The sequence below is a fragment of the Egretta garzetta genome, unplaced genomic scaffold (genome assembly GCF_000687185.1).
Source record: "Egretta garzetta isolate BGI_Z169 unplaced genomic scaffold, ASM68718v1 scaffold847, whole genome shotgun sequence".
Lineage (NCBI taxonomy): Eukaryota > Metazoa > Chordata > Aves > Pelecaniformes > Ardeidae > Egretta > Egretta garzetta.
In genome coordinates this window covers 495,985-515,775 of record NW_009260364.1, presented here as the reverse complement: position 1 = coordinate 515,775, position 19,791 = coordinate 495,985, and the positions used below count along the sequence as shown (strand labels likewise).

The 19,791-nt window shown below is 43.2% G+C and overlaps 2 protein-coding genes across 2 annotated transcripts in view; both read left to right on the top strand.

Moving 5' to 3' along the window:
- The window catches only part of MATN3 (matrilin 3), a 17,914-nt gene extending 2,003 nt beyond the window's left edge, over nt 1-15,911 (top strand). Inside the window, exons 2-8 of the mRNA XM_035898495.1 lie at nt 1,803-2,372; nt 6,217-6,339; nt 6,770-6,892; nt 8,254-8,376; nt 10,113-10,235; nt 11,949-12,071; nt 15,784-15,911. Coding sequence (XP_035754388.1) covers nt 1,907-2,372; nt 6,217-6,339; nt 6,770-6,892; nt 8,254-8,376; nt 10,113-10,235; nt 11,949-12,071; nt 15,784-15,911 — 1,209 coding nt within the window. The 5' untranslated portion in view covers nt 1,803-1,906. The remainder of the gene's footprint in view (nt 1-1,802; nt 2,373-6,216; nt 6,340-6,769; nt 6,893-8,253; nt 8,377-10,112; nt 10,236-11,948; nt 12,072-15,783) is intronic.
- Nucleotides 15,912-16,269: 358 nt separating this feature from the next.
- The window catches only part of WDR35 (WD repeat domain 35), a 47,741-nt gene continuing 44,219 nt past the window's right edge, over nt 16,270-19,791 (top strand). Inside the window, 1 exon segment of the mRNA XM_035898494.1 lies at nt 16,270-16,308. Within this exon segment, the coding sequence (XP_035754387.1) occupies nt 16,270-16,308 (39 nt within the window).

Here is a 19,791-nt window from a genome sequence, read left to right as displayed (position 1 = left end):
GGGCGGTGGCGGCAGCAGTACCCACCGCTTCTTTCTTTTTGAACGCAAAGCTGGCCTTGCTGATCGCTAAACCCTAAGCAGCTCTTCCCTACCTGTGCTCACGCCTCGAAACATCTCTGTCAGGCTCACGGAGGGTTCAGGCTGCTGAAAAGTTCTGTTTGGGTTTTTTTTTTTCCTAATCTAAAAAAAAATAATTTTGCCTGGAAATCGGGGACGGGGCCTTTTTCTGTAGGACAAACATCGTGTTTCTTCTGTGTCTTGAGCTGCACATGCATGCACAGATGTTTCTTCGTGTTTTCTCAGCATTCCAAAGGGCACAAAGCCATTTTTCTAAATCCTTATGCAAAAACTGAGTTATGGGATGCACGCAGAATTATATATAATACCTTTATTATATATGTAATATATATAATATCTCTATTATATATATAGTATCTTTATTATATATAGATCGATTTGTCCAGTCTGTTACTTGGTCTGAAGGCACAATCAACTCTACTGCTGTGTTTCCTCATGCAAGTTAAGATGTATCTGTGCAGTTTGATTTTCTCCCTCCCTTTTTGCTTGCACAAGAGAAAAAATGCATTGAAAAAAAAATTTTAATGCATTGAAAAACAAGTGCAGTTTCCACCTCTACTTTCAAGAAACTTGTAGAGAATTTTATCGGTTTTTTTTTTAACTGGAATGGAATAATGAATGTCAACCCGACAGTACCTGGGAAAGCTGTGCCATGTTCCCAGAACAGCCCTTCAGGGAGCATATTCGAACTGGAACACCTCACATTTTGCTATTTAATTAGGAATGTCTGTAGAAATGCTGTGCTTTTGGGTTATCTGTTTCCCATAAAGCAGCAGTGCAAAGCCATACCTTGCTGGTATCGTCAGTGCCTGGGCGTCAGGACAGAGCGTACAGCTCAGGGTGCCTGCTATCGCTGTCCTGATTATTTTTCATCTTCCTAGGAGCAGCGCTTGTCTCTGATCTGAGCTATGGCTTTTCTTTTTCAGTCTAGATTGATATTTCAGTGAGGACTCTTAGAAACTAGAAATATTTGTGCAAGTGTTCATTTTTTACATGCAAAATTGCATCATAAATAGTAAGTTCAATTTTTTCTCTGCTCTAGAAGCCTTTTAAATAGTAACAACTTCTAAAGAAGCCTTTATCACAGCATCGTTTGCCTCTTTTTCCTGTTGGCCTTTATTTCTTCTTCTTGTGTAGTTTGGATTGCGAATTACAAACAAGAAATAATTCCTAATGAGCAATCTATATTGTAGCTATCGTAAAAAATTCTGTTAGGATCTGTTCACTATGTAATCTCGCCAGTTGTTTTACCATTTTGTTTCTGTAGCTTATAAAAATGGAATTCGGGCTTTATCTGTATAAAAATAAAAAGTAAGTACATTTATATATCATTGCTACATTTCTGTGTTGGCTGTTACAGGCAAACTACAACCCGTTGTTTCAAGGGTAGTTAGACATTTCATGGGCTCAAATGTGGACGCATCTGTTAATGCTCAGAAAAGCTCAATTATTTATTACTTGTCAAAATGAACATTTAAGAATTTCTAGAATAATACTAATATATATTTAACATATTAACCACATATCTATTTTATGTATATATTTGTATGACATATATATAAAATAATGTGTTGCTCACTATAATTTTAAGCCCCTTCCTAGAGAATCAAGTGCCGGCATTTATCTGGTAGGAGAACTTTGCCATGACAGCTCTCACTGCCCCAGGGTGAGAACTCCAGCCCTGTATAGGAGATGACTGAAGTGTTTTCCTTCCCTCTTGACAGACACTGCCTGCAAGAACCGGCCCCTAGACCTCGTCTTCATCATAGACAGTTCCCGTAGTGTCCGACCTGAAGAGTTTGAGAAAGTGAAAATCTTTTTGTCAAAAATGATTGATACTCTGGACGTGGGTGAAAGAACAACCCGTGTGGCGGTCATGAATTATGCTAGCACTGTCAAGGTAGAGTTTCCCCTCCGGACCTACTTTGATAAAGCATCTATGAAGGAGGCAGTGTCTCACATTGAGCCCTTGTCTGCTGGCACGATGACCGGCCTCGCCATCCAAACGGCCATGGATGAAGTCTTCACTGAGGAAATGGGCACCCGGCCAGCGACCTTCAATATCCCCAAGGTGGTCATTGTTGTGACAGATGGACGACCACAAGACCAGGTTCAAGATGTGGCAGCAAGCGCCCGGGCAGCCGGCATTGAGATCTACGCAGTTGGGGTAGACCGGGCAGACATGCAGTCCCTGAGGATAATGGCCAGCGAACCACTGGATGAACATGTCTTTTATGTGGAGACCTATGGTGTGATCGAAAAGCTGACATCCAAATTCAGGGAGACTTTCTGTGGTAAGCTGGTCGGTCCAAGAGGGTAGCGTAATTTGGCTCCTTTTGGCTCCTACTGTGGTTCCACTACCTAAGAAAGAAGTTTCTTTTTGAGAAGTGTTATGTATCACATTTAAATATTTCCTTTGCTACCTGTTGGGCAAACAAGTCAACCCTTTTATTCACTGGAGGCCAAGTAACGACCTTTCATTTTTAATAGTGACCTTACCATGCCAGTTACAGACTTGATTTCAGTGGACCTCCTTGTGCAGTTGGTCTGATTTAGTGCAAGAGGGAGCACGGCAATCTGGCTGGGATTTGGCTGTGTGTATTTACTGAGTTAACCAAGAGCACACACCGGAGCTGTGCAGTCTGCTCGTTTCTTTTCCCATCTGGCTGGGAAGGAAGGAGGGTGGAAGTGTGGTTCTGAAGGGCTCCTTATAGATTCGGAATAGGAAAATCAGCGTGGTGGGTGAGCCGCCACGCTAGCTTGAGAAATTTGGTGCGGGACAAAGTGCCCAAACACAACAGCAGGTCAACTCGGGACGGGCTTTCACTCTGCAGGCATTGCTGGGCTTTTTCAGCGTGCCAGACTCGCACCTTTCTCTGTTTCTCTGCAACTTGATTTAGACAGGGAGCTCTATCTGCACTTCCTGTTGGATGGGTTGAATTAGCTTTGCTCTTTGAGGGCTGGTTTTGGAAAAATGCTGGATGTATATTTGGTTTGGGCTAGAACTCCACTAATGATGCTAGGCCAGTGTAGGTTGTTACTGTCATTTACAGAGAAGAAAAAAAGGTCATGTATCTGGAGTATTTAGAACTGCCTATAGATAGCAACGCCACAGCCCTACCCACAAAAATCAAACGATGACTTTTTGACAATTAAAAAACTTGTGTGAAGTAGATTTTTCTAGTAAGCTTCTGAGGAAATTACTTGTGAAATAAGTCTCCAGCAAGTAATGGGTAAAACCAGCTGAAAAGAACATTGTAAGACAATTAAAATAACAGCCATTGCCTTGGGAACTTGGTTGGCAATGTGTTCGTTATTGCAGAACCGTATTAAACACTGCCACCGTACCTTTTGAGCACGTTTAGAGTGAATAGACCTCTTTTCCTAGGTATGAAGTAAATGTGTAGGACCATCTGTAGACGGGACACTTTGTCCAATAATTAACGCAGGAAATGCCTTGAGGTTTGGCTTGACATCGTGTTGTGTTGCTGATGTGGCCACATCCTCTCTCTGGTAGCTGGAGGTGGGTACAAGTGCCCACCTCGCTGGGCAGGTATGCGTGCTGTGAACATAGCACTAATTTTCCACCTATGTTCTCGCCAAAGCGAGTCCTTTCATAGCACCAGAGAAACATCTGTTGTTCTTCAGAGTGAATGTACTGTTTATTGTACCGAAGCACAGGAGTTGCGGCCCTACTAAGCTGGAGGCCAAACCAAAGAGAGCTCGTACATGGACGCTTCCCGTGTAACTCCAAGTTGCCAGCACGCCATGAGCCAGAATCTGTGGGGCTCGTGGGCAAACATGGGGTAAAGGGCATAGTTTTTCAAAAGGTTCCTACAAACCAAATGAATGCTTTTGTGAAGCATTGGCACAGGCTGCCCAGGGAAGTGGTTGAGTCCCCATCCCTGGAGGTATTTAAAAGGTGGGTAGACGAGGTGCTTAGGGCCATGGTTTTGTGGTGGACCTGGCAGTGTTAGGTTAATGGTTGGACCTGATGGTCTTAAAGGTCTTTTATTCTATGATTCTATGATTCTATTCTATGAATCTAAGAGGGTCTTGTAAGACAGTGTGGGTAAACTGGGCCTTTTCCAGCTCCAGGCTGCTTTTTGGTCAGAAATCTAGCCTCACCAGTGACAATTAGGATTTTCTTTGCTTTGGCCAAGCCAAATAAATTTGTTTGTAGGGTGAACTGAAAACAGGACAACTAATGTGCAGGGACAAAATAGCTGGCTGAGATCAAGTTCTTGATGCATTGAGAGCATCATTCAACATGAGACCATCCTGGAGACGGAAAATCTTGGCCGTGAATTGGTGTCCAAGTCAGTGGAAGCTTGACTTTCCTACCACAAAAATCTGACTGTTTGAGCCTGAGCTTCCCAGTTACGGGTGAAAATATCACCCACAGATTTTGTTCTTAAGTCACGGAGATGAATTCTCTTGCTCCCAAGGGTGTAGCTGAATGAAAAGGCACTGTCTTGGTTTGAGATTTGTTTTTGCCAGTGGAAATACAAGACACACTTTGTATCTGCCTTAGTAGGGGACATCTAAATTTTCCATGTTTTAGAACATGGGCAATGTTGCCTTGCATTCATAAATACGTAAGAAGATTCAAGCACTCTTGCTTCTCATTTCTTACCTCACCGCTATTGCCTTGGAGTTTGATTTTACCAGTAGTCAATATCCACATCATAACTACTCATCTAAGTAAAATCTCTGGTAATAACAGAAATGTCTTCCCATTTTTCTCCTTTTCCCTTTTGTATGGAGGAACCTTTTTTCTTTCCTTCCTTTCCCCCTTTTTTTCTCCTTCACCCTTTTTTCCGCCAACTTTCCCCTGCCCTCTTTTCTCTCCCCTTCCCTTTTTCATCTCATCTAAATTTAATAATCTAAAAATCATCTAAGTTTAAGTGAGTATCTAGGATTCCTTTACAGTTTGTGGAGAGAAACAGAGGCATCTTGAGATACCCAAAGAGACAGCAGATCCAAAGCTAAATACACTTGGGAAAAACTGGTCAGAAGTTAATTAGTTAATTACTTAGATGGTCTGGGAAGGCAGAGGCTGTTGGCACACACAGAGGCAGCGCAGGGTTACAACAGCCATTCTGCCTGCCCTCTCACCACGACGCGCTTCTATCCCCTGCCATCCAGCACGCTGCTTTTCGTATCCCTGTTTTCTTGGTCTGATGAGACAGCCTTATACTGTCTGCTGGGGGATTACCTGGTCCCCAAAAATTCAATCTCATGTAGTTCGCAGTTTCAGCTTCTCAGCTCTCTGAGGTTTGGACATTATTTCTGCACTGTCCTTCAGTTAGGAGGCTCACGTGCCTGTAAAGCTACCTTGCTGTGGAACCTTTCCTCCCTATCCCCCTTCGGTCTTGACTTTCTAAACTGCTGGAACAAGGCGGCTGCAGCCCTCACATACCCATCTTCCACTGGGGGGTTTCTTTGCTGGCTGATACATCTGGACCATCGTTACGCAGACACTCTCTTCGTCCCTGAGAAGACACTGTGTGATCTTAGTGACTCTGAGCCGTCTTTCTTTTCCTCCTGGTCTTGATGCTTTCTCTATTGCACTTTATTTTTATTTATTTATTTTATTTTATTAATTTAATTTCTTTTATTGTGCTTTCTGTCACATTTCAGCTTACATGGGAGATTTTTACAGTGCAGCAGGAGGTTGTATGCCAGTGAGCAGAAGTCAGTAATCTGCCAGATGGTGACTGGTACATTTGGGGACTATTTAAACTGGTCGTCTGTAATAGAAGGGGACTGGATACAATAAGCCGGAAGGTCCTTTCATTGCTGAGTTCTCATTGGCAACGTAATGTTCCTAAATGCTTAAAATCTCTCTCTCCTTCTCCCTGTTGTACCCTTTTCAGATTCATCTCATCTTTCTGCCACCGCAGGTGGTGAGTTATTTCAGTGCAGTTGTTCCAGCGTGGTTGATGACCTCTTTCTTCTGCCTACAGAATGATGCAAAAGATGCCTCTAACTTCTGTGACGGTGACACAGCACTGACATGTACTAAGACTAATCCGGCAAACAGTTCAAGATGTACTTTTGTAAGCATAAATTATTAATGACCGTTTCTCTCCTTTGGGATGACTGAACCGCCTTTTCTGTAAACGCCCTTTGTAGCTGCGAATGCCTGCGCGCTTGGGACCCACGACTGCGAGCAGCTCTGTGTGAGGAACGGCGGATCCTACCTTTGCGATTGCTATGAAGGCTACGCTCTCAATCCAGATAAGAGAACCTGCTCAGGTATTGCTCCTTCGGGAAAGGTGTTCAGCTAGACAAAAAAAACCCCAACTTTTTAACACCATAATTGGATTTGAGAAGCTACTCGCGTACTTCTGTTGAAACAGGGAACATCTGTATCTCCTTCAATAATAATAAATAATAGATAAATAAATCAGTCTACTGCAAGTAATGGTGAGAAGTATTTTGATTCCATCACCATCCTTTTTATTATGCCTACAGAACCATTCCTTAGGGCCAGATGCCAAAACAAAGTCTGCAGATGTAGGCACTGTGTAGAGATTTTCTCCTACCACTTACTCAAACTCCTTCAATTACTGTTGCCATTTCCAAGCTGATCCCAAAGAGAAATACATTTGAAACGGTGAATACGGATTCCACCCCAACTATGTTTTATTAACAATGAATTGTTTCTCCAACGTCGGTCTCACAGCTGTGGACATGTGTGCACCTGGAAGGCATGAGTGTGATCAGATCTGTGTGAGCAACAACGGATCCTATGTCTGTGAATGCTACGAAGGCTACACCCTGAATCCAGATAAAAAGACTTGCTCAGGTAAGAACGGAAGGCTACTACAACATATGAAAAGATAAAAGACGGGTAGACGAGGTGCTTAGGGCCATGGTTTAGTGGTGGGATGGCAGGGTTAGGTTAACAGTTGGACTTGATGATCTTAAAGGTCTTTTCCAACCTAAATGATTCTGTGATTCTATGAAGCTCATGAAGACGTGGTCATGTTTTCTGTGAGTTACCTTCATTGTTTCTAATTGAAAAATTGCTTACAGACCTCAACTCTTAAAATAAGATTTCACCTGTACACTTTCGCCTTGGTTCCAGGAACACTAAAATTGCATTTTTCTTTAAATGCGTTATTTTCTAAAATACAATTTGGCACTTACCTACCGTTTTATGGTCTTCACAGTACTTCATGAACAGCGCTTAGTCCCTGGGAGAGGATGAGCCTATTCCAGAGATGCCCACCAGCACTGTTGTCTCCATTGGAGACTGAGTGCCACTAGTCCGTAGTCCAGCGTAAAACCTGACATTTTCCCCTGTCCTCTCCATCTCTCCTGTCCAAACGAATTGGCTTTTTACAGCTTCCTGCTGCTGTTTCCAAGCTGTGCAGGGAGCTGCAATACAGTAATCCCAGTCTTACACTGGCAGCAGCTTCCTGAATTCTCACCCTGAAAAGTTAGCCTATTATAAAACCTTTTTTCCCCCCAAATACTTCTCTGGAGTTTTTTCTTTAAATCCAGAAGTTTTGAGCAGCACCAGCCTTAGAGTAGCTATTTTATAACTGGTAAGTGCACCCCTCCCTTTGAGAGCACATAAGTACTCTTCTCCCTGAGGTTTGCACTCTTCTTATTTCTGAAGAGAGAACATCATCTTCTGGTGCTCCTACTTTTTTTGGGTCTTTTTGTTTGCTTTTGTTCTCTCTGGGCTTTATATCTCTTTGCCATTTAATAGCATTTCTACATATCATGCCCGGCTTTTTGTGCCTGCCTTCAGCTCATGGATGAAAGTATGAAGTTAAATTTGGATTCACCATAGGTACTGCTAAGATTGCAAGAAACAACTTCTGCCTTGACACACGGCAGGTTATTGCTCACCTTAGTATGGTCCTTTTGCTTCATCCTTACTGGGGATATGCTGGGCTGGTAGAATTGCTATTGAAAATCAGATTGCGTGAGATGTGGTACAGTAATGTCTTGCAGTCCGGATATCTGCCTCCTGAATTAATTAATGAGCAACTGAACTCAGTTGTCTGCAGCATGATATAATAATGTGGTAGGGCATTGCTTGAACCCTAGCTTGAATCCTAATTAAATTGTACTTATAAATGTTGAAGCATTTAAAACACTTGAGTGTCTGGGAGGGATTGATAGCTTTCTTCTCTAAACCATGGTTCACCACAGCCATGGACATGTGCGCGCCTGGCAGGCACGACTGCGCCCAAGTCTGTCTGCGTAATGATGGATCCTACAGCTGCGGCTGCTTTGAAGGTTACACTCTGAATCCAGATAAGAAGACTTGCTCAGGTAAGACCCAATCAAGGAAATACTGTGTTCAGCTAAAACCAAGTAACTTTAAAAAAAATCAGGTTCGTTTATGTTACTTTTCTGACAAATTATCCAAGAGTTTCTGTACAATTCCTGAAAACACACTGCAACTTTTTTTCTACGAGTTTGCAGTAATAAGTTGAGACCCATGCATCATGTGTGTGATCACTCTTTCTGGTGGATGTGTTTGGACCTTAAAAAACACTCCAGCCTTAGAGCTCTAGAGGATGGAGGGGAATGTTCTTTCCCAGTGCTGGGCTCTTGCAGACAACAGGAGCATAGATGCAGCTGGTTCTTAAGGGTGTACAGACAAGTATATAGTACCTACAAATTAACATGTATTCTATATTATTTTCACTTGATTAGGATTTGAACTTCACTCTTAATTTCTTTGGATGTCTCACTGATGATTTATTAATGCAAAATGCTTTTTTCCACTTCCATCATAATCCCTTTCCTTACTGCATTTTGTGTGACAAAGCACTGAACCAAGGCTTCCAATTCCAGGAGGTGCCTAGGTGAATCTCTCCAATTAAGTCATATATGTCACATATGTCTCTCATCTCAAAGAGGTGAAGCCAGAGGGCCTCAAAAATTCCTCCTGCCTAGTTCAGGAGCTGATTTTGTAAATGCAGTTCCTAAGATTAACTCTCAGCTGGCATTATATAGATGCAGTAAACGTCTGTGAGGGGATGTGAATTCAGTTAGGCATTCCCTTTGAGAGTCCAGTCCCAAACCCCCTTTCATAGCATGGATTCCCCCCCTGCAGAGTCAAATTTCAGATTATTTCCCCAGTGTGCCTGCTTTTTTTTTTTCCTTTTGAATCTCATTTTGCAGTATGCCGCAAATGATTTCTCAACCATCCAGGTCTTTGTGGTGCAATAAAAATGGATGAGGTGCAGGAGGGGCTCCTGCCTTTCTTTCTTTTTCTTCCTTCCTTTTTTCTTTCTTTTTCTTTTTCTTCCTTCCTTCCTTCCTTCTATCTTTTTCTGTTTGTTTCTTTCCTCTGCTTTCCTCTGCTTTCCTCTGCTTTCCTTTCTCCTTCCTTTCTCCTTCCTTTCTCCTTCCTTTCTCCTTCCTTTCTCCTTCCTTTCTCCTTCCTTTCTCCTTCCTTTCCTTCCTTTCCTTCCCTTCTGCAAAGATACCCAAATATAGGCACTCCTTCTCAGCTTGCCCTTTCAGAGTTGATGTGTTAAATTTGGCAGAAAACATCAGCCTCACACATAAAGTACCCACTTTGTAACTGGCAGCGGGTGCCACATCTCTCTCTTTTTTTTTTTTTTTTAGCAGCTATGTATACTCTTCTGTTTATGATCCTTTCACTCCATAAAACGGTGTCTTATCCAACTCAATTAGAGCTGAAATAATGCCAAATAGTCTCTTAAAATCCAGATATTTGTTCTCTGAAATTCCTTTGGATAATTATTTTGTAACTGGGTCATTGCTAGTTCCGTTCCTTTTGCAATCTGTTACAACTGCAAAAAAAGTGTTGCCAGTATTCCAAAAATCGTATTAATTTTGTGATGCTGATTAGCCAGATAAAACCACACTCTGTATACCCTACTATGGCTAATAGCGTGCTGACACGCGATGAAAACATCTTGGTTTGAATCCAAATGGAGATAAGTTTGCAAATGGGAGTTACTAGCAGCAACTAAAAAGGCTGAGGTTCGGGTATTGATTAATGTTCCTCTCTTCTCAAACGCCTGCCTTAGCTGTCGACATGTGCGCAGCCGGGAGGCACGACTGCGAGCAGGTCTGCCTGAGAGATGACCTGGTCTATGCCTGTGCCTGCTACCAAGGCTACACCCTGAACCCAGACAAGAAGACTTGCTCAAGTAAGAGCGGATTGCTGTTCCCTAGCCCTCCGTACCCTCCCCAGCTAAGTACACGCGTTGAAATAGCTTTCATTCACAGGTTAATATGTTTGGAGCTGTTTGAGAAAGCTGCACGTGCATTCAGGTGTTACAAGGCGGTTCTGTGTCATCTGCCTTTGCCACTTTGAGCAACATTTGGAGATATAAAGCACTTTACAGAATCACAGAATCGCAAGGGTTGGAAGGGACCTCAGGAGATCAGCCAGTCCAACCCCCCTGCTAAAGCAGGTTCTCCTAGAGCAGGTTACATAGGACATCATCTAGGCGGGCTTTGAATATCTCCAGAGAAGGAGACTCCACAACCCCCCTGGGCAGCCCGTTCCAGGGCTCTGTCACCCTCAGAGTAAAGCAGTTTTTCCTCATATTCAACTGAAACCTCTTATGTTTCAGTTTGTACCCATTGCCCCTTGTCCTGTTGCTGGGCACCACTGCAGAGTCTGGCTCCGTCCTCGTGACTTCGCCCTTAAGATACTTTATATGCAGTGATGCTAGGAACTGCTTACCATTTGGGTCTGTCTCTATCACCTTATAACCAAGGCCTTCACTGTATTTGAAAAACTGCAATTATGCAATATTCAGCAAACCCAGAACTGAGAAATAATTGAAGAGGGAAGAGCTGGGGTCAGCCACGCATCCTGCAGTACGGTGGACACTGCGTACCACCACGCAGGGGACGGTTTGAGGTGGTGTCCTCCCCTCCAGGCTGAAGTTGGTGTAGGTGTTTGTTTCTTTAGCTTCTCAGCTAACTTTGTGTTATAGTAAAAATGTGATTTTTATTTTTTTTTTTTTAAAAAGTTTCTTCCCTTCCCGATCTCCTTACTGTAACATTATTGTGTGCTGCAAACTTTTTGTAGCCTGCCTTTGGGGGTGATTTGGCCCTTCACGTCTGGTGGGGCTGGGCCACTGCAGTCAGAGCGAGCGCAGGCTGGACAAAGGAGGGGCGGAGGGAGACCCCAGTGAGGCGACCCGTTCATCTTTCTGCCTCAAGGCCAGATCAGTCACACCTCTGTTGTGGTTTAACCCGGCGGGCAGCTGGACACCACACAGCCACTTGCTTGCTCCCCCCCTCCCTCAGTGGGATGGGGGAGAGAATCAGGGGGAAAAAAGGTAAAACCCATGGGTTGAGATAAAGACAGTTTATTAAAACAGTAGAGGGAAAAAAAGTAATAATAATAGAATATACAGAATATACAAAACAGGTGATGCTCAATGCAATTGCTCACCTCCTGCTGACCGATGCCCAGCCCATCCCAGGCAGCGATTGCTCTCCCCCCAGCCAACTCCCCCCGAGCATGACGTCCTGTGGTCTGGAATAGCCCTTTGGCCAGTTTGGGTCAGCTGTCCTGGCTGTGCCCCCTCCCAGCTTCTTGTGCCCCTGGCAGAGCATGGGGTGCTGAAAAGGTCCTTGACTGATGTAAGCACTGCTCAGCAACAACTAAACCATCGCTGTGTTATCAACTTGATTCTAGTACTGAATCCAAAACACAGCACTATGCCAGCTACTAGGAGGAAAATTAACTCTATCCCAGCTGAAATCAGGACAACATCTCCGTAGTTCCTGGTCAAGATTCACGTAGGATAGGCTCCCAGCATGGAAAAAGCATTGCCTTTGGGAAGCATTAAAAAATGTTGTCTTGTTCTTGGATAACTGTTTCTCCACAATGCATTCTGTAGGAACTGATGTATGTGCACCAGGAACCCATGACTGTCAGCAGGTCTGTGTGAGTAATGGTGGATCATACACCTGTGACTGCTATGAAGGCTTTACCTTAAATCCAGATGAGAAAACATGCTCAAGTAAGAATTTAATGTTGGGGGATTTTTTTCTGAATATATTTATTGAAGTACCTCTAATGTCTTAAATCCTTTTAGTCTGTTTGAGAAATGGTCTATCAGCTCACTGACCCCCTGAAAGTATAATCCCTTTTCATTCTTTTCTGCCTGTTTCCACTAAAGTTTTGAGCTAGTTTGATCCTTCTTGTTTAGTTATGGCAGTTATTGTATTTAAAACTACAGTTGACTCTTACCTGTCACCACACAGAATCATAGAATGTTTGGGGTTAGAAGGGACCCCTAGAGGCCATCTAGTCCAACCCCCCTGCAGGGAGCAGGGACACCGCTAACTAGATCTGGTTGCTCAGAGCCCCATCCAACCTGGCCTTGAATGTTTTCAGGGATGGGGCCTCCTCTACCTCTCTGGGCAACCCGTTCCACATGTTTAAGGACTTCACTGTATTTGAAAAAAGAATAACCTGTCATAATCCGCATTTCCTTATGAAATGGGAATAACTGGGGGGGATTGGCAAGGCAGGGTGCCGGGGCATCTGTCTCTGGGGCATGGGACTCAGTTGCATACCAGCATGGTGGGGGGCCAGAGGGGAACAGAACTGGTGTCAGAAGAACTTCTGCAATGCTGAACCATGTGTTCTTGTCCACTCCTCCAAGCTGAGGGGGCCAGGCATGAACTCACCAACTGCTTGCCCTTTTGCATGGGCAATAATGGCATCAACTGTTGGCAGAACCTCTGCATCATTTGATGTAGAATCAACTAAGTAAAGTTGGGTAGAAAGGGATCTCAAGAAGTAACTAGTCTGATATCTGGTTCAGAGCAGGAGTAACTTGCCATTACATCAAGTGGCTAAGGACCAAGAGAGCATGTAAAAGCATGTAAGAGCAAAGTTATAAAATAGGTGGAAATAGCCAAACACCATCTGCAAAAATAGTAATTTTTTGTAGGTCTGGACTTAAACATAAATGTGGTGTAAAAACACAAATCTAGCATGTTTTGTATGACTTCTTGGGCATCCCAGTGGCAACAGGAATTTGAATGCCGAAGATTTGAATATCAAATACTGGAAGACTTTAAATTTCACAAAAGGACTGTAGAAGACTTCAGGGTACCCTTGGGCAGTTGCCAGAGTTGGTTGGAAAAGTAATTTTATTACAACAGTCATAATCCAAGGAGGTTCTGTCACTGGGGAACTTAAATGCAAACATGAAAACTTAACTGGCAGTTGGTTGGAAACCAACCATGTTGGTCTGATATTTTGAACTGGCCTTCCTCCAGCTGAATCTTGAACAGCTCTTCTTTGTACATCAGCCATAAAGCTGGTGGAATGGTCCAAAGAAGGGAGCTGAACAAACACAGGTTCAGTGGAATGAAGAAGACAGCAGTTTCAGCATTGGCTCTAAGACACGTGAATTTCTGCTCTGCTAGGGATGAATCTGTTCATAGATCTTTTCAGTGAAACACTGAATGAACAACCTTTTGAAAAGGATGTATTTCAGTCATTTTTCTGTAATTCAAGCAGCCGCCAGTTTCCTTGTGAAATGGAGATATCAATGGCATGATTAATAAGCAAAAAGAGAAACCAAAACAATTCAGAAAAAAAGAGAAATTGTATCCAGGTATAACATTTCTATTGTTTTACTGTTATAATGCTCACATAATTTGTTTGGCATTGATCAGCTATGTATTTATATATCTACAGAAAAAAATAATTCAATAATCTGCTGTCACTGCCTTTGCAAGTGACACAAAACCACGTGTATAAAGTGACAGGTATTACATACAAATAATCCTTCTTCATAACTTGTCAAAAGGGAATTTTGTAATTGTAGAGCCTCTTTTAAGGAGGCTCTGCCGTTAGAAGCTTATTATTCTGCTCTCCGACGTAGTCGGTAATCTCACTGCCATAGCGGTGCTTCGGCAGCTCTTGATATGTTTGCTCTTGGCCTGCAGCAAGCGGTGCAGCTTGCCTTAGCTCTCAGTTTCTTTATGGAGCAGGTGAAGTTAAATTGCCTTTCATGAAGCTAAGAACTTGCAGCCATCAGCTGATGCCTGATGTGTTATAGTCAAATAATCATCTCTCTGAGCCCCTTGTGATCATCCCTGGTTTTGTGGTGGATTATGGAGAAAAGGGAATTCTTGAGGACAGCCAAGGCTGGCCCTAGTAAGTCTGGAAGACTGAGGGCAAGACCTAGGAACAGATTCAATGGAATCACTGCAGAGTATGGCAGCCTTTGTTTTCTCTTTCCTAAGAGACTGATTACTTCGCTGTTACACAAACTGGCTCCACCTTTAACATTGCTGTGCCTTTCTGCCAGATTTTAAATTCATTTGGGCCCATTTGAACATTGTTGTTCCCTCCATCCATATTCATGTGACATAGGAATGGTCTTGTGTTCACACCTCCTGATGAATCAAAAATGATGCTCCCTATGCATGCATATTGCATTTAAACCAAGAGTACTTGCAAGGTGATACACATTGGTGATTTAGCTGAACCTCTGTTGCTGAGTATCTAAAATTAGTACATGTGTTCCTGCTTTCATTTTTGTATTATTTACCAAGTGGTAAATTCAGTTCTTCTAATTCCTTCCCAAGCTAGGACTTGGGTATCTAAATGCCACCCAAGTCTCAGAAACTGATGCAAACTGACCAATTTCTGACACTGACTAACTCCTTATGTGCCTAAAATCACTAGGTGCCTTCCTGCTTGGCTTGCAAAACTCCCTGGAGGCTTAACTTTGGACTTCAGTGCACCCTCAGAAGTGCTGTGTTTGGGAGTGATGATTTGATACCCCAAATGCCATTACAATCCAGCTGTGACAGGGCAGCAACCTTGATTTAATAGATGGATAGATTTAGATATAAGGAAGAGATCCTTTCCTATGAGGGTGCTGAGGCACTGGAACAGGTTGCCCAGAGAAGTTGTGGGTGCCCCAATTTGTGGAAGTGTTCAAGGTCAGGTTAGACGGGGCTTTGAGCAACCTGGTCTCGGGAAAGATGTCTCTGTCCACGGCAGGGAGGGTGGACTGGATGATCTTTAAAGGTCCCTTCCAACTCAAACTGTTTTGCAGTTCTATGATTCTACTGAAGAGAAGCCCAAGTTAGTCATCGCCTTAAATACAGCTAGTTTTATAGATTCTATTTACAGTGATGCCAGTGGCCTTCCTCTGTGTGGACAGTCTGATAGAGTACTGTGTACAAGGTGGAGATGGGGACTGCAGGTTCTTCTCAGTCTGCATCACGAGCACACTCATTCTACTTCCCAGGGTGCCTTACGTTTTGAGGTGGGGGATATTCTGGATGAGAGGGAGAGAGAACAAGCGAAGGGAAGATCCATTCTAGTCTAGCAGTCGGAGTTGATGAGGAGGCTGGTTGGTCCCTGCACCCAGGCCTCTTTGTATTTTTTACTCAATAACGGTCTAATTTAAAGAGTGCAGAGGATCCAGGTAGGCAGGCTAGGAACTCCCCAGTCTCCCTACTCCTCAGTTAGAGTCAAGCTCTCTCTTGCCTGTCCTGTTTCTGGACTACGACACTCGTGCCTCAGGCTGCTCACCGGCCCCTGTTCACTGCCGTCCCTCCCTCCCGACTGTCCTGGGTTGTGGTGCTTGCTTTAGTCTCACACCATGAGTTCAACTCCTGTTGCAGGATCAAGCATTTTCCTGGGATTTAAATGGTCGATAATTGTCGTAATATCCTAAATGCTGTTTTCTCTCTTAGGAGCCGTAACGAGCAGTCTTACAACAACTGAAGAATCCTGTAAGTGCGAAGCCATAGCTGCCCTGCAGGACTCAGTCACCTCACGCCTTGAAGCTCTGTCCACAAAATATATCCTTTTTCTTACATGATATTCTGCATTCAGCTCTTTACTGGTGTTCTAGAGGTAGCTGTTCTGATATAAGGCAGGGGAGGAACACCCCTCAAAACAGGAAGTATTTTCATGGTGATTTTAGAAATGTTAGGGAGCAAAATTTTGGTTCTTGCAAATACCGTTATGCTTTCACATTTCATTGAAGGGCTTTAGTATCAAGATACAGATAAAATGCACATGCCCACATCCCCTAGGGGATACAGGGGATCAGCCCCTGGATTAGGCATTTCAGAAGCATGTGGGAGTGAAAAAAACAAAAGAAAAAAAAAGAGAAAGTGGTGAACCCTGTGGTACCACAGCAAATGTGAATACTGGATTAAATGCCCTCAGCTGGCATGGCAGGAACTAATAACTGGACGTTGAAATTGGGCAAGGTGTGATTCAACATAAGGTGCAATTTTTAGAAGTGAGCATGATTGATCACGGTGACAATTTACCAAGATTTTAATCACTGGAAATTTTTGAGACTATGTGCTTTTTTCAGTAAAAGGTGCTCTTGTTCAAACTGTAATTGATGTAGGGGAGTACTTCATCACAAAGAACCGATGCTTTCTTTCAAAGTTATTCTTTGGTGGGCAATTTGTATCCCTAGCACCTTTTCAAGACAACCTGGAAAAAGCAGCAGAGACAATCACATGCTGCTCCTCAGCCCTGAATGTCACTTGGTCCAACCAAGAAATCTAAGAGATCGGGGTTGTTGAGATCATTTGAGAAGCAGCCAGACCTTGACAGATCTCTCAAATGTTTTTAAATCTCTGGTTCAAGAATGTATTGACCTCATTTAGGAAATAGACTGTTTGTTGAAAATGCAGCAATGAGAAAAATTATAAATAAACCAAACCTTACAGCCATCTATTATATTGCCCTTAACAACTGACCACTAGATGAAGTGTCTGAGAAGCTGCAGTTGTACCAAGGCAGACAGTAGGTTGTCTGAGCTATCATTCTATTTAAAATAATCTTTCAGAAGCAATCCTTCTTACGGTGTTCAGCAAGCTTTATTTTGTTGCACAGCTTACAAAACAGCAGTTGGTTTGTTAGTATTGACAAACGTCAAGAAGACTTCAGGAAGACAACAGTCTTGAAAATGCAGTGACCCTGAGTTTCTTCATGTAGAGTGACTTTATAAACATAAGCTACCTATACCTGCTGTGCTTCAGTTTGTACCACAAGTAGTACAGCAGGTACTGCTTTTCTGCGGTAACTGCATTTTTATTCTCTTATTTAAAAGTAAATACAGAAAAAAATGAATGGATATGGTATATCCCGTTATGTAAAACTGTGAAATGGCAAGGCAGAGTAAAAAATGTGCCTATGTCATCTGCCCGTTAAATGGGAGAGTAATCTGGAGTCTTGTAACTTATTTTAATAAAATAAAGCATGATCAGCACACTGATGTTGGAAGGGTTTTTTTTTTGTATGTAACTTAAAGGATGTGAGTTATGAAATAAAGTGGTTAACAAAACCAAAGAAACAAAACTTCAAAGGCGGCATAAATGGGAGAAATCCACACAGTTAAACGGATACTATCCCCAAGTCACAGAGCTGGAAAGAGAACCATTTGATTTTAAAACTTGCAAGTCCTTGTTAATACAGATAAAAGGTTTAATAGCAATTTCAACTATTAATATTGTTGTTTAACATTCAGAAGGATGAAAGACATCCTCCCATTTAAGGTTTTACTTAATTTTACTTTACTTTACTTTTCATTTTAAGGTTACATGATCAGTCATTCGTGTTGTCATACCACAGATGTTACAGGGACTACTTGTGTCAATTGGGCTTGTAGGATAAAACACACAAGCTAACAATTTAAAAAATTGTTAAAGGAATCCACTTGTTTTATACACTTGGCATTTGTAGTCATCCAGATGCTTTAGAACTAGATTTAAATAAGCTTGAAGATGGACTCAAAACTGATGATTATTCTTTTTTTTTTTTAGAATTGGAAAATCCAACATACTTTGTAGAGCTTTGTGATGTAATTACACAAAACAGTGTATCAGCAGCTGGCACGCCAAGGACATGCTATAGCGACATCCGTGCTTGCTTCATACCCTGCACATAATAGATACAAACCATTGGAAGGAGTATCAGTGGGCAGAAGTTCGGTTATCATGTTCACTGCACGTAGGAGTGAGACTTCAGATACGTCTGTACAGTAGTGTTACATTCAAATACAATACGGAATAGCACAGGCGGATATGGGACACAGCTTCAGCACGGGCTAAAAATGAGACTGTAAACTCTCCCAAGACTGCTGGATTGGTCTGTGGTTGATATTTTGTGATGTGTCCCCCCACTGATACTAATTTGCTGTAGTTCAGTTAAAGTTAGTGTGGGACAACCTAGCTATGCTACGCTCACTTCCTCAACATGCTGTGTATGTCTATTTTTTCTGTAGCTGGTGCAGTTTTATACACAGCACTTTGCTTACTTGCCTGTCCTCTGCTTAGACATGGGTATTACGTAAGGATTTATAGGGCGAGAAGTACGCCTCGGCCTCTGTGACTGGTAAGAATAAACAAATTGTAAACCTCATGCAAGACTTTTCAGCCTCTTGGCAACTGGGAGTGGATGACATCACTCCCATTTGCACCAAGACTAGTTGTCAGATGAGATGTATAATTTTATACGCTAGTGGAAGATTGTCCTGGAGGCTGTCTTGCAAGCTGTCAGCTGGGCAGGCTTTGTTTCGTGCATTAGTATTGATAATTCCATTTTACGTTGCAAATGATAATATTTACATTCAACTCCTCTGAGCAATTTTCTTGTCTCACTTTGTAAGCAGCAGATAAAATTCCAAAGGGATATAAGCAATTTCTTTAAAACAGGACTTACCAGCATGCCCTATTGACAGCACATTTTTATTTTAAATATAGATGTACTTGTTGGTATGGAATGAATAATTATAGTTTTAATTACTGGGGCAATAGAACTTTAAGACTAATGCAGTGAACTGGTATGAAAAGAACTAAACTTATTTTAAAATTATTTTTATTCTGCTTTAGAACAGAATAGAATAGAATATTTCTGTTGGCAGGGACCTGCAACGATCATCATTCTAAACTAACTTTAATGTGGCACTTGTGCTCCCGTGTCAAGCAGGGGGGGATGCAGAAGACAGAGGACAGACTTCTGTACCTTGCCCTTTTCTGTCAATCAGCTACAAAACAGCTTTGGTCAGGAAAATGTTTATTTTGCAGCTGGATCCAACCTAGCTTGGAGTCCATGCTGCAGAGCCAAGCTGCTCCTGAACCCCCTGCACCCCTGGTGTGGGCACAAACCCAGCCTTGATCCTTCCTCCTGCCCTCTGTACTGCTCAGTGTCGAAGAGCTTTGTAACAGCAGCCACGGGGCTCGCTTACCCTCCCAAGCCCCGGAGCCAAGGCACTGCTCACCGGCGCATGTGAGCAGCTGGCGGAGCAGACCCGGCTGCCAGCAGCACCGGCCGAGGGAGTGGGAACAGCACCCAGCGCCCACGGCCTCAGCGACGGCCACCGGTTACCTCCGTGAGCAGCAAGGCCTGGGCAGCCCTGAGGAGCTACGGGCGTGAGCTGTACTGCAACCGCTGCATGCCCACATGCTGGGATTCGCAAGCTTCCAGGTTTTCCTTCACATATGAGCAGAGTGACCTTTGTTAATGAATTAACAGTGCTTTCTACCCAAGCTGAGCATGACCGCTGAAGCTGTGCTGGGGTGGGCAAATGGCTGGCAGGGAGGGAGGCAGGGAGGCAGGGAGGGAGGCAGGGAGGCAGGGAGGGAGGCAGGGAGGGAGGGAGGGAGGGATGGGGTGAAGCCACTGGCACAGACTGGTACCTTTTCCCAGCACTCACCGGCTGGCACCCGGGCTGGCTG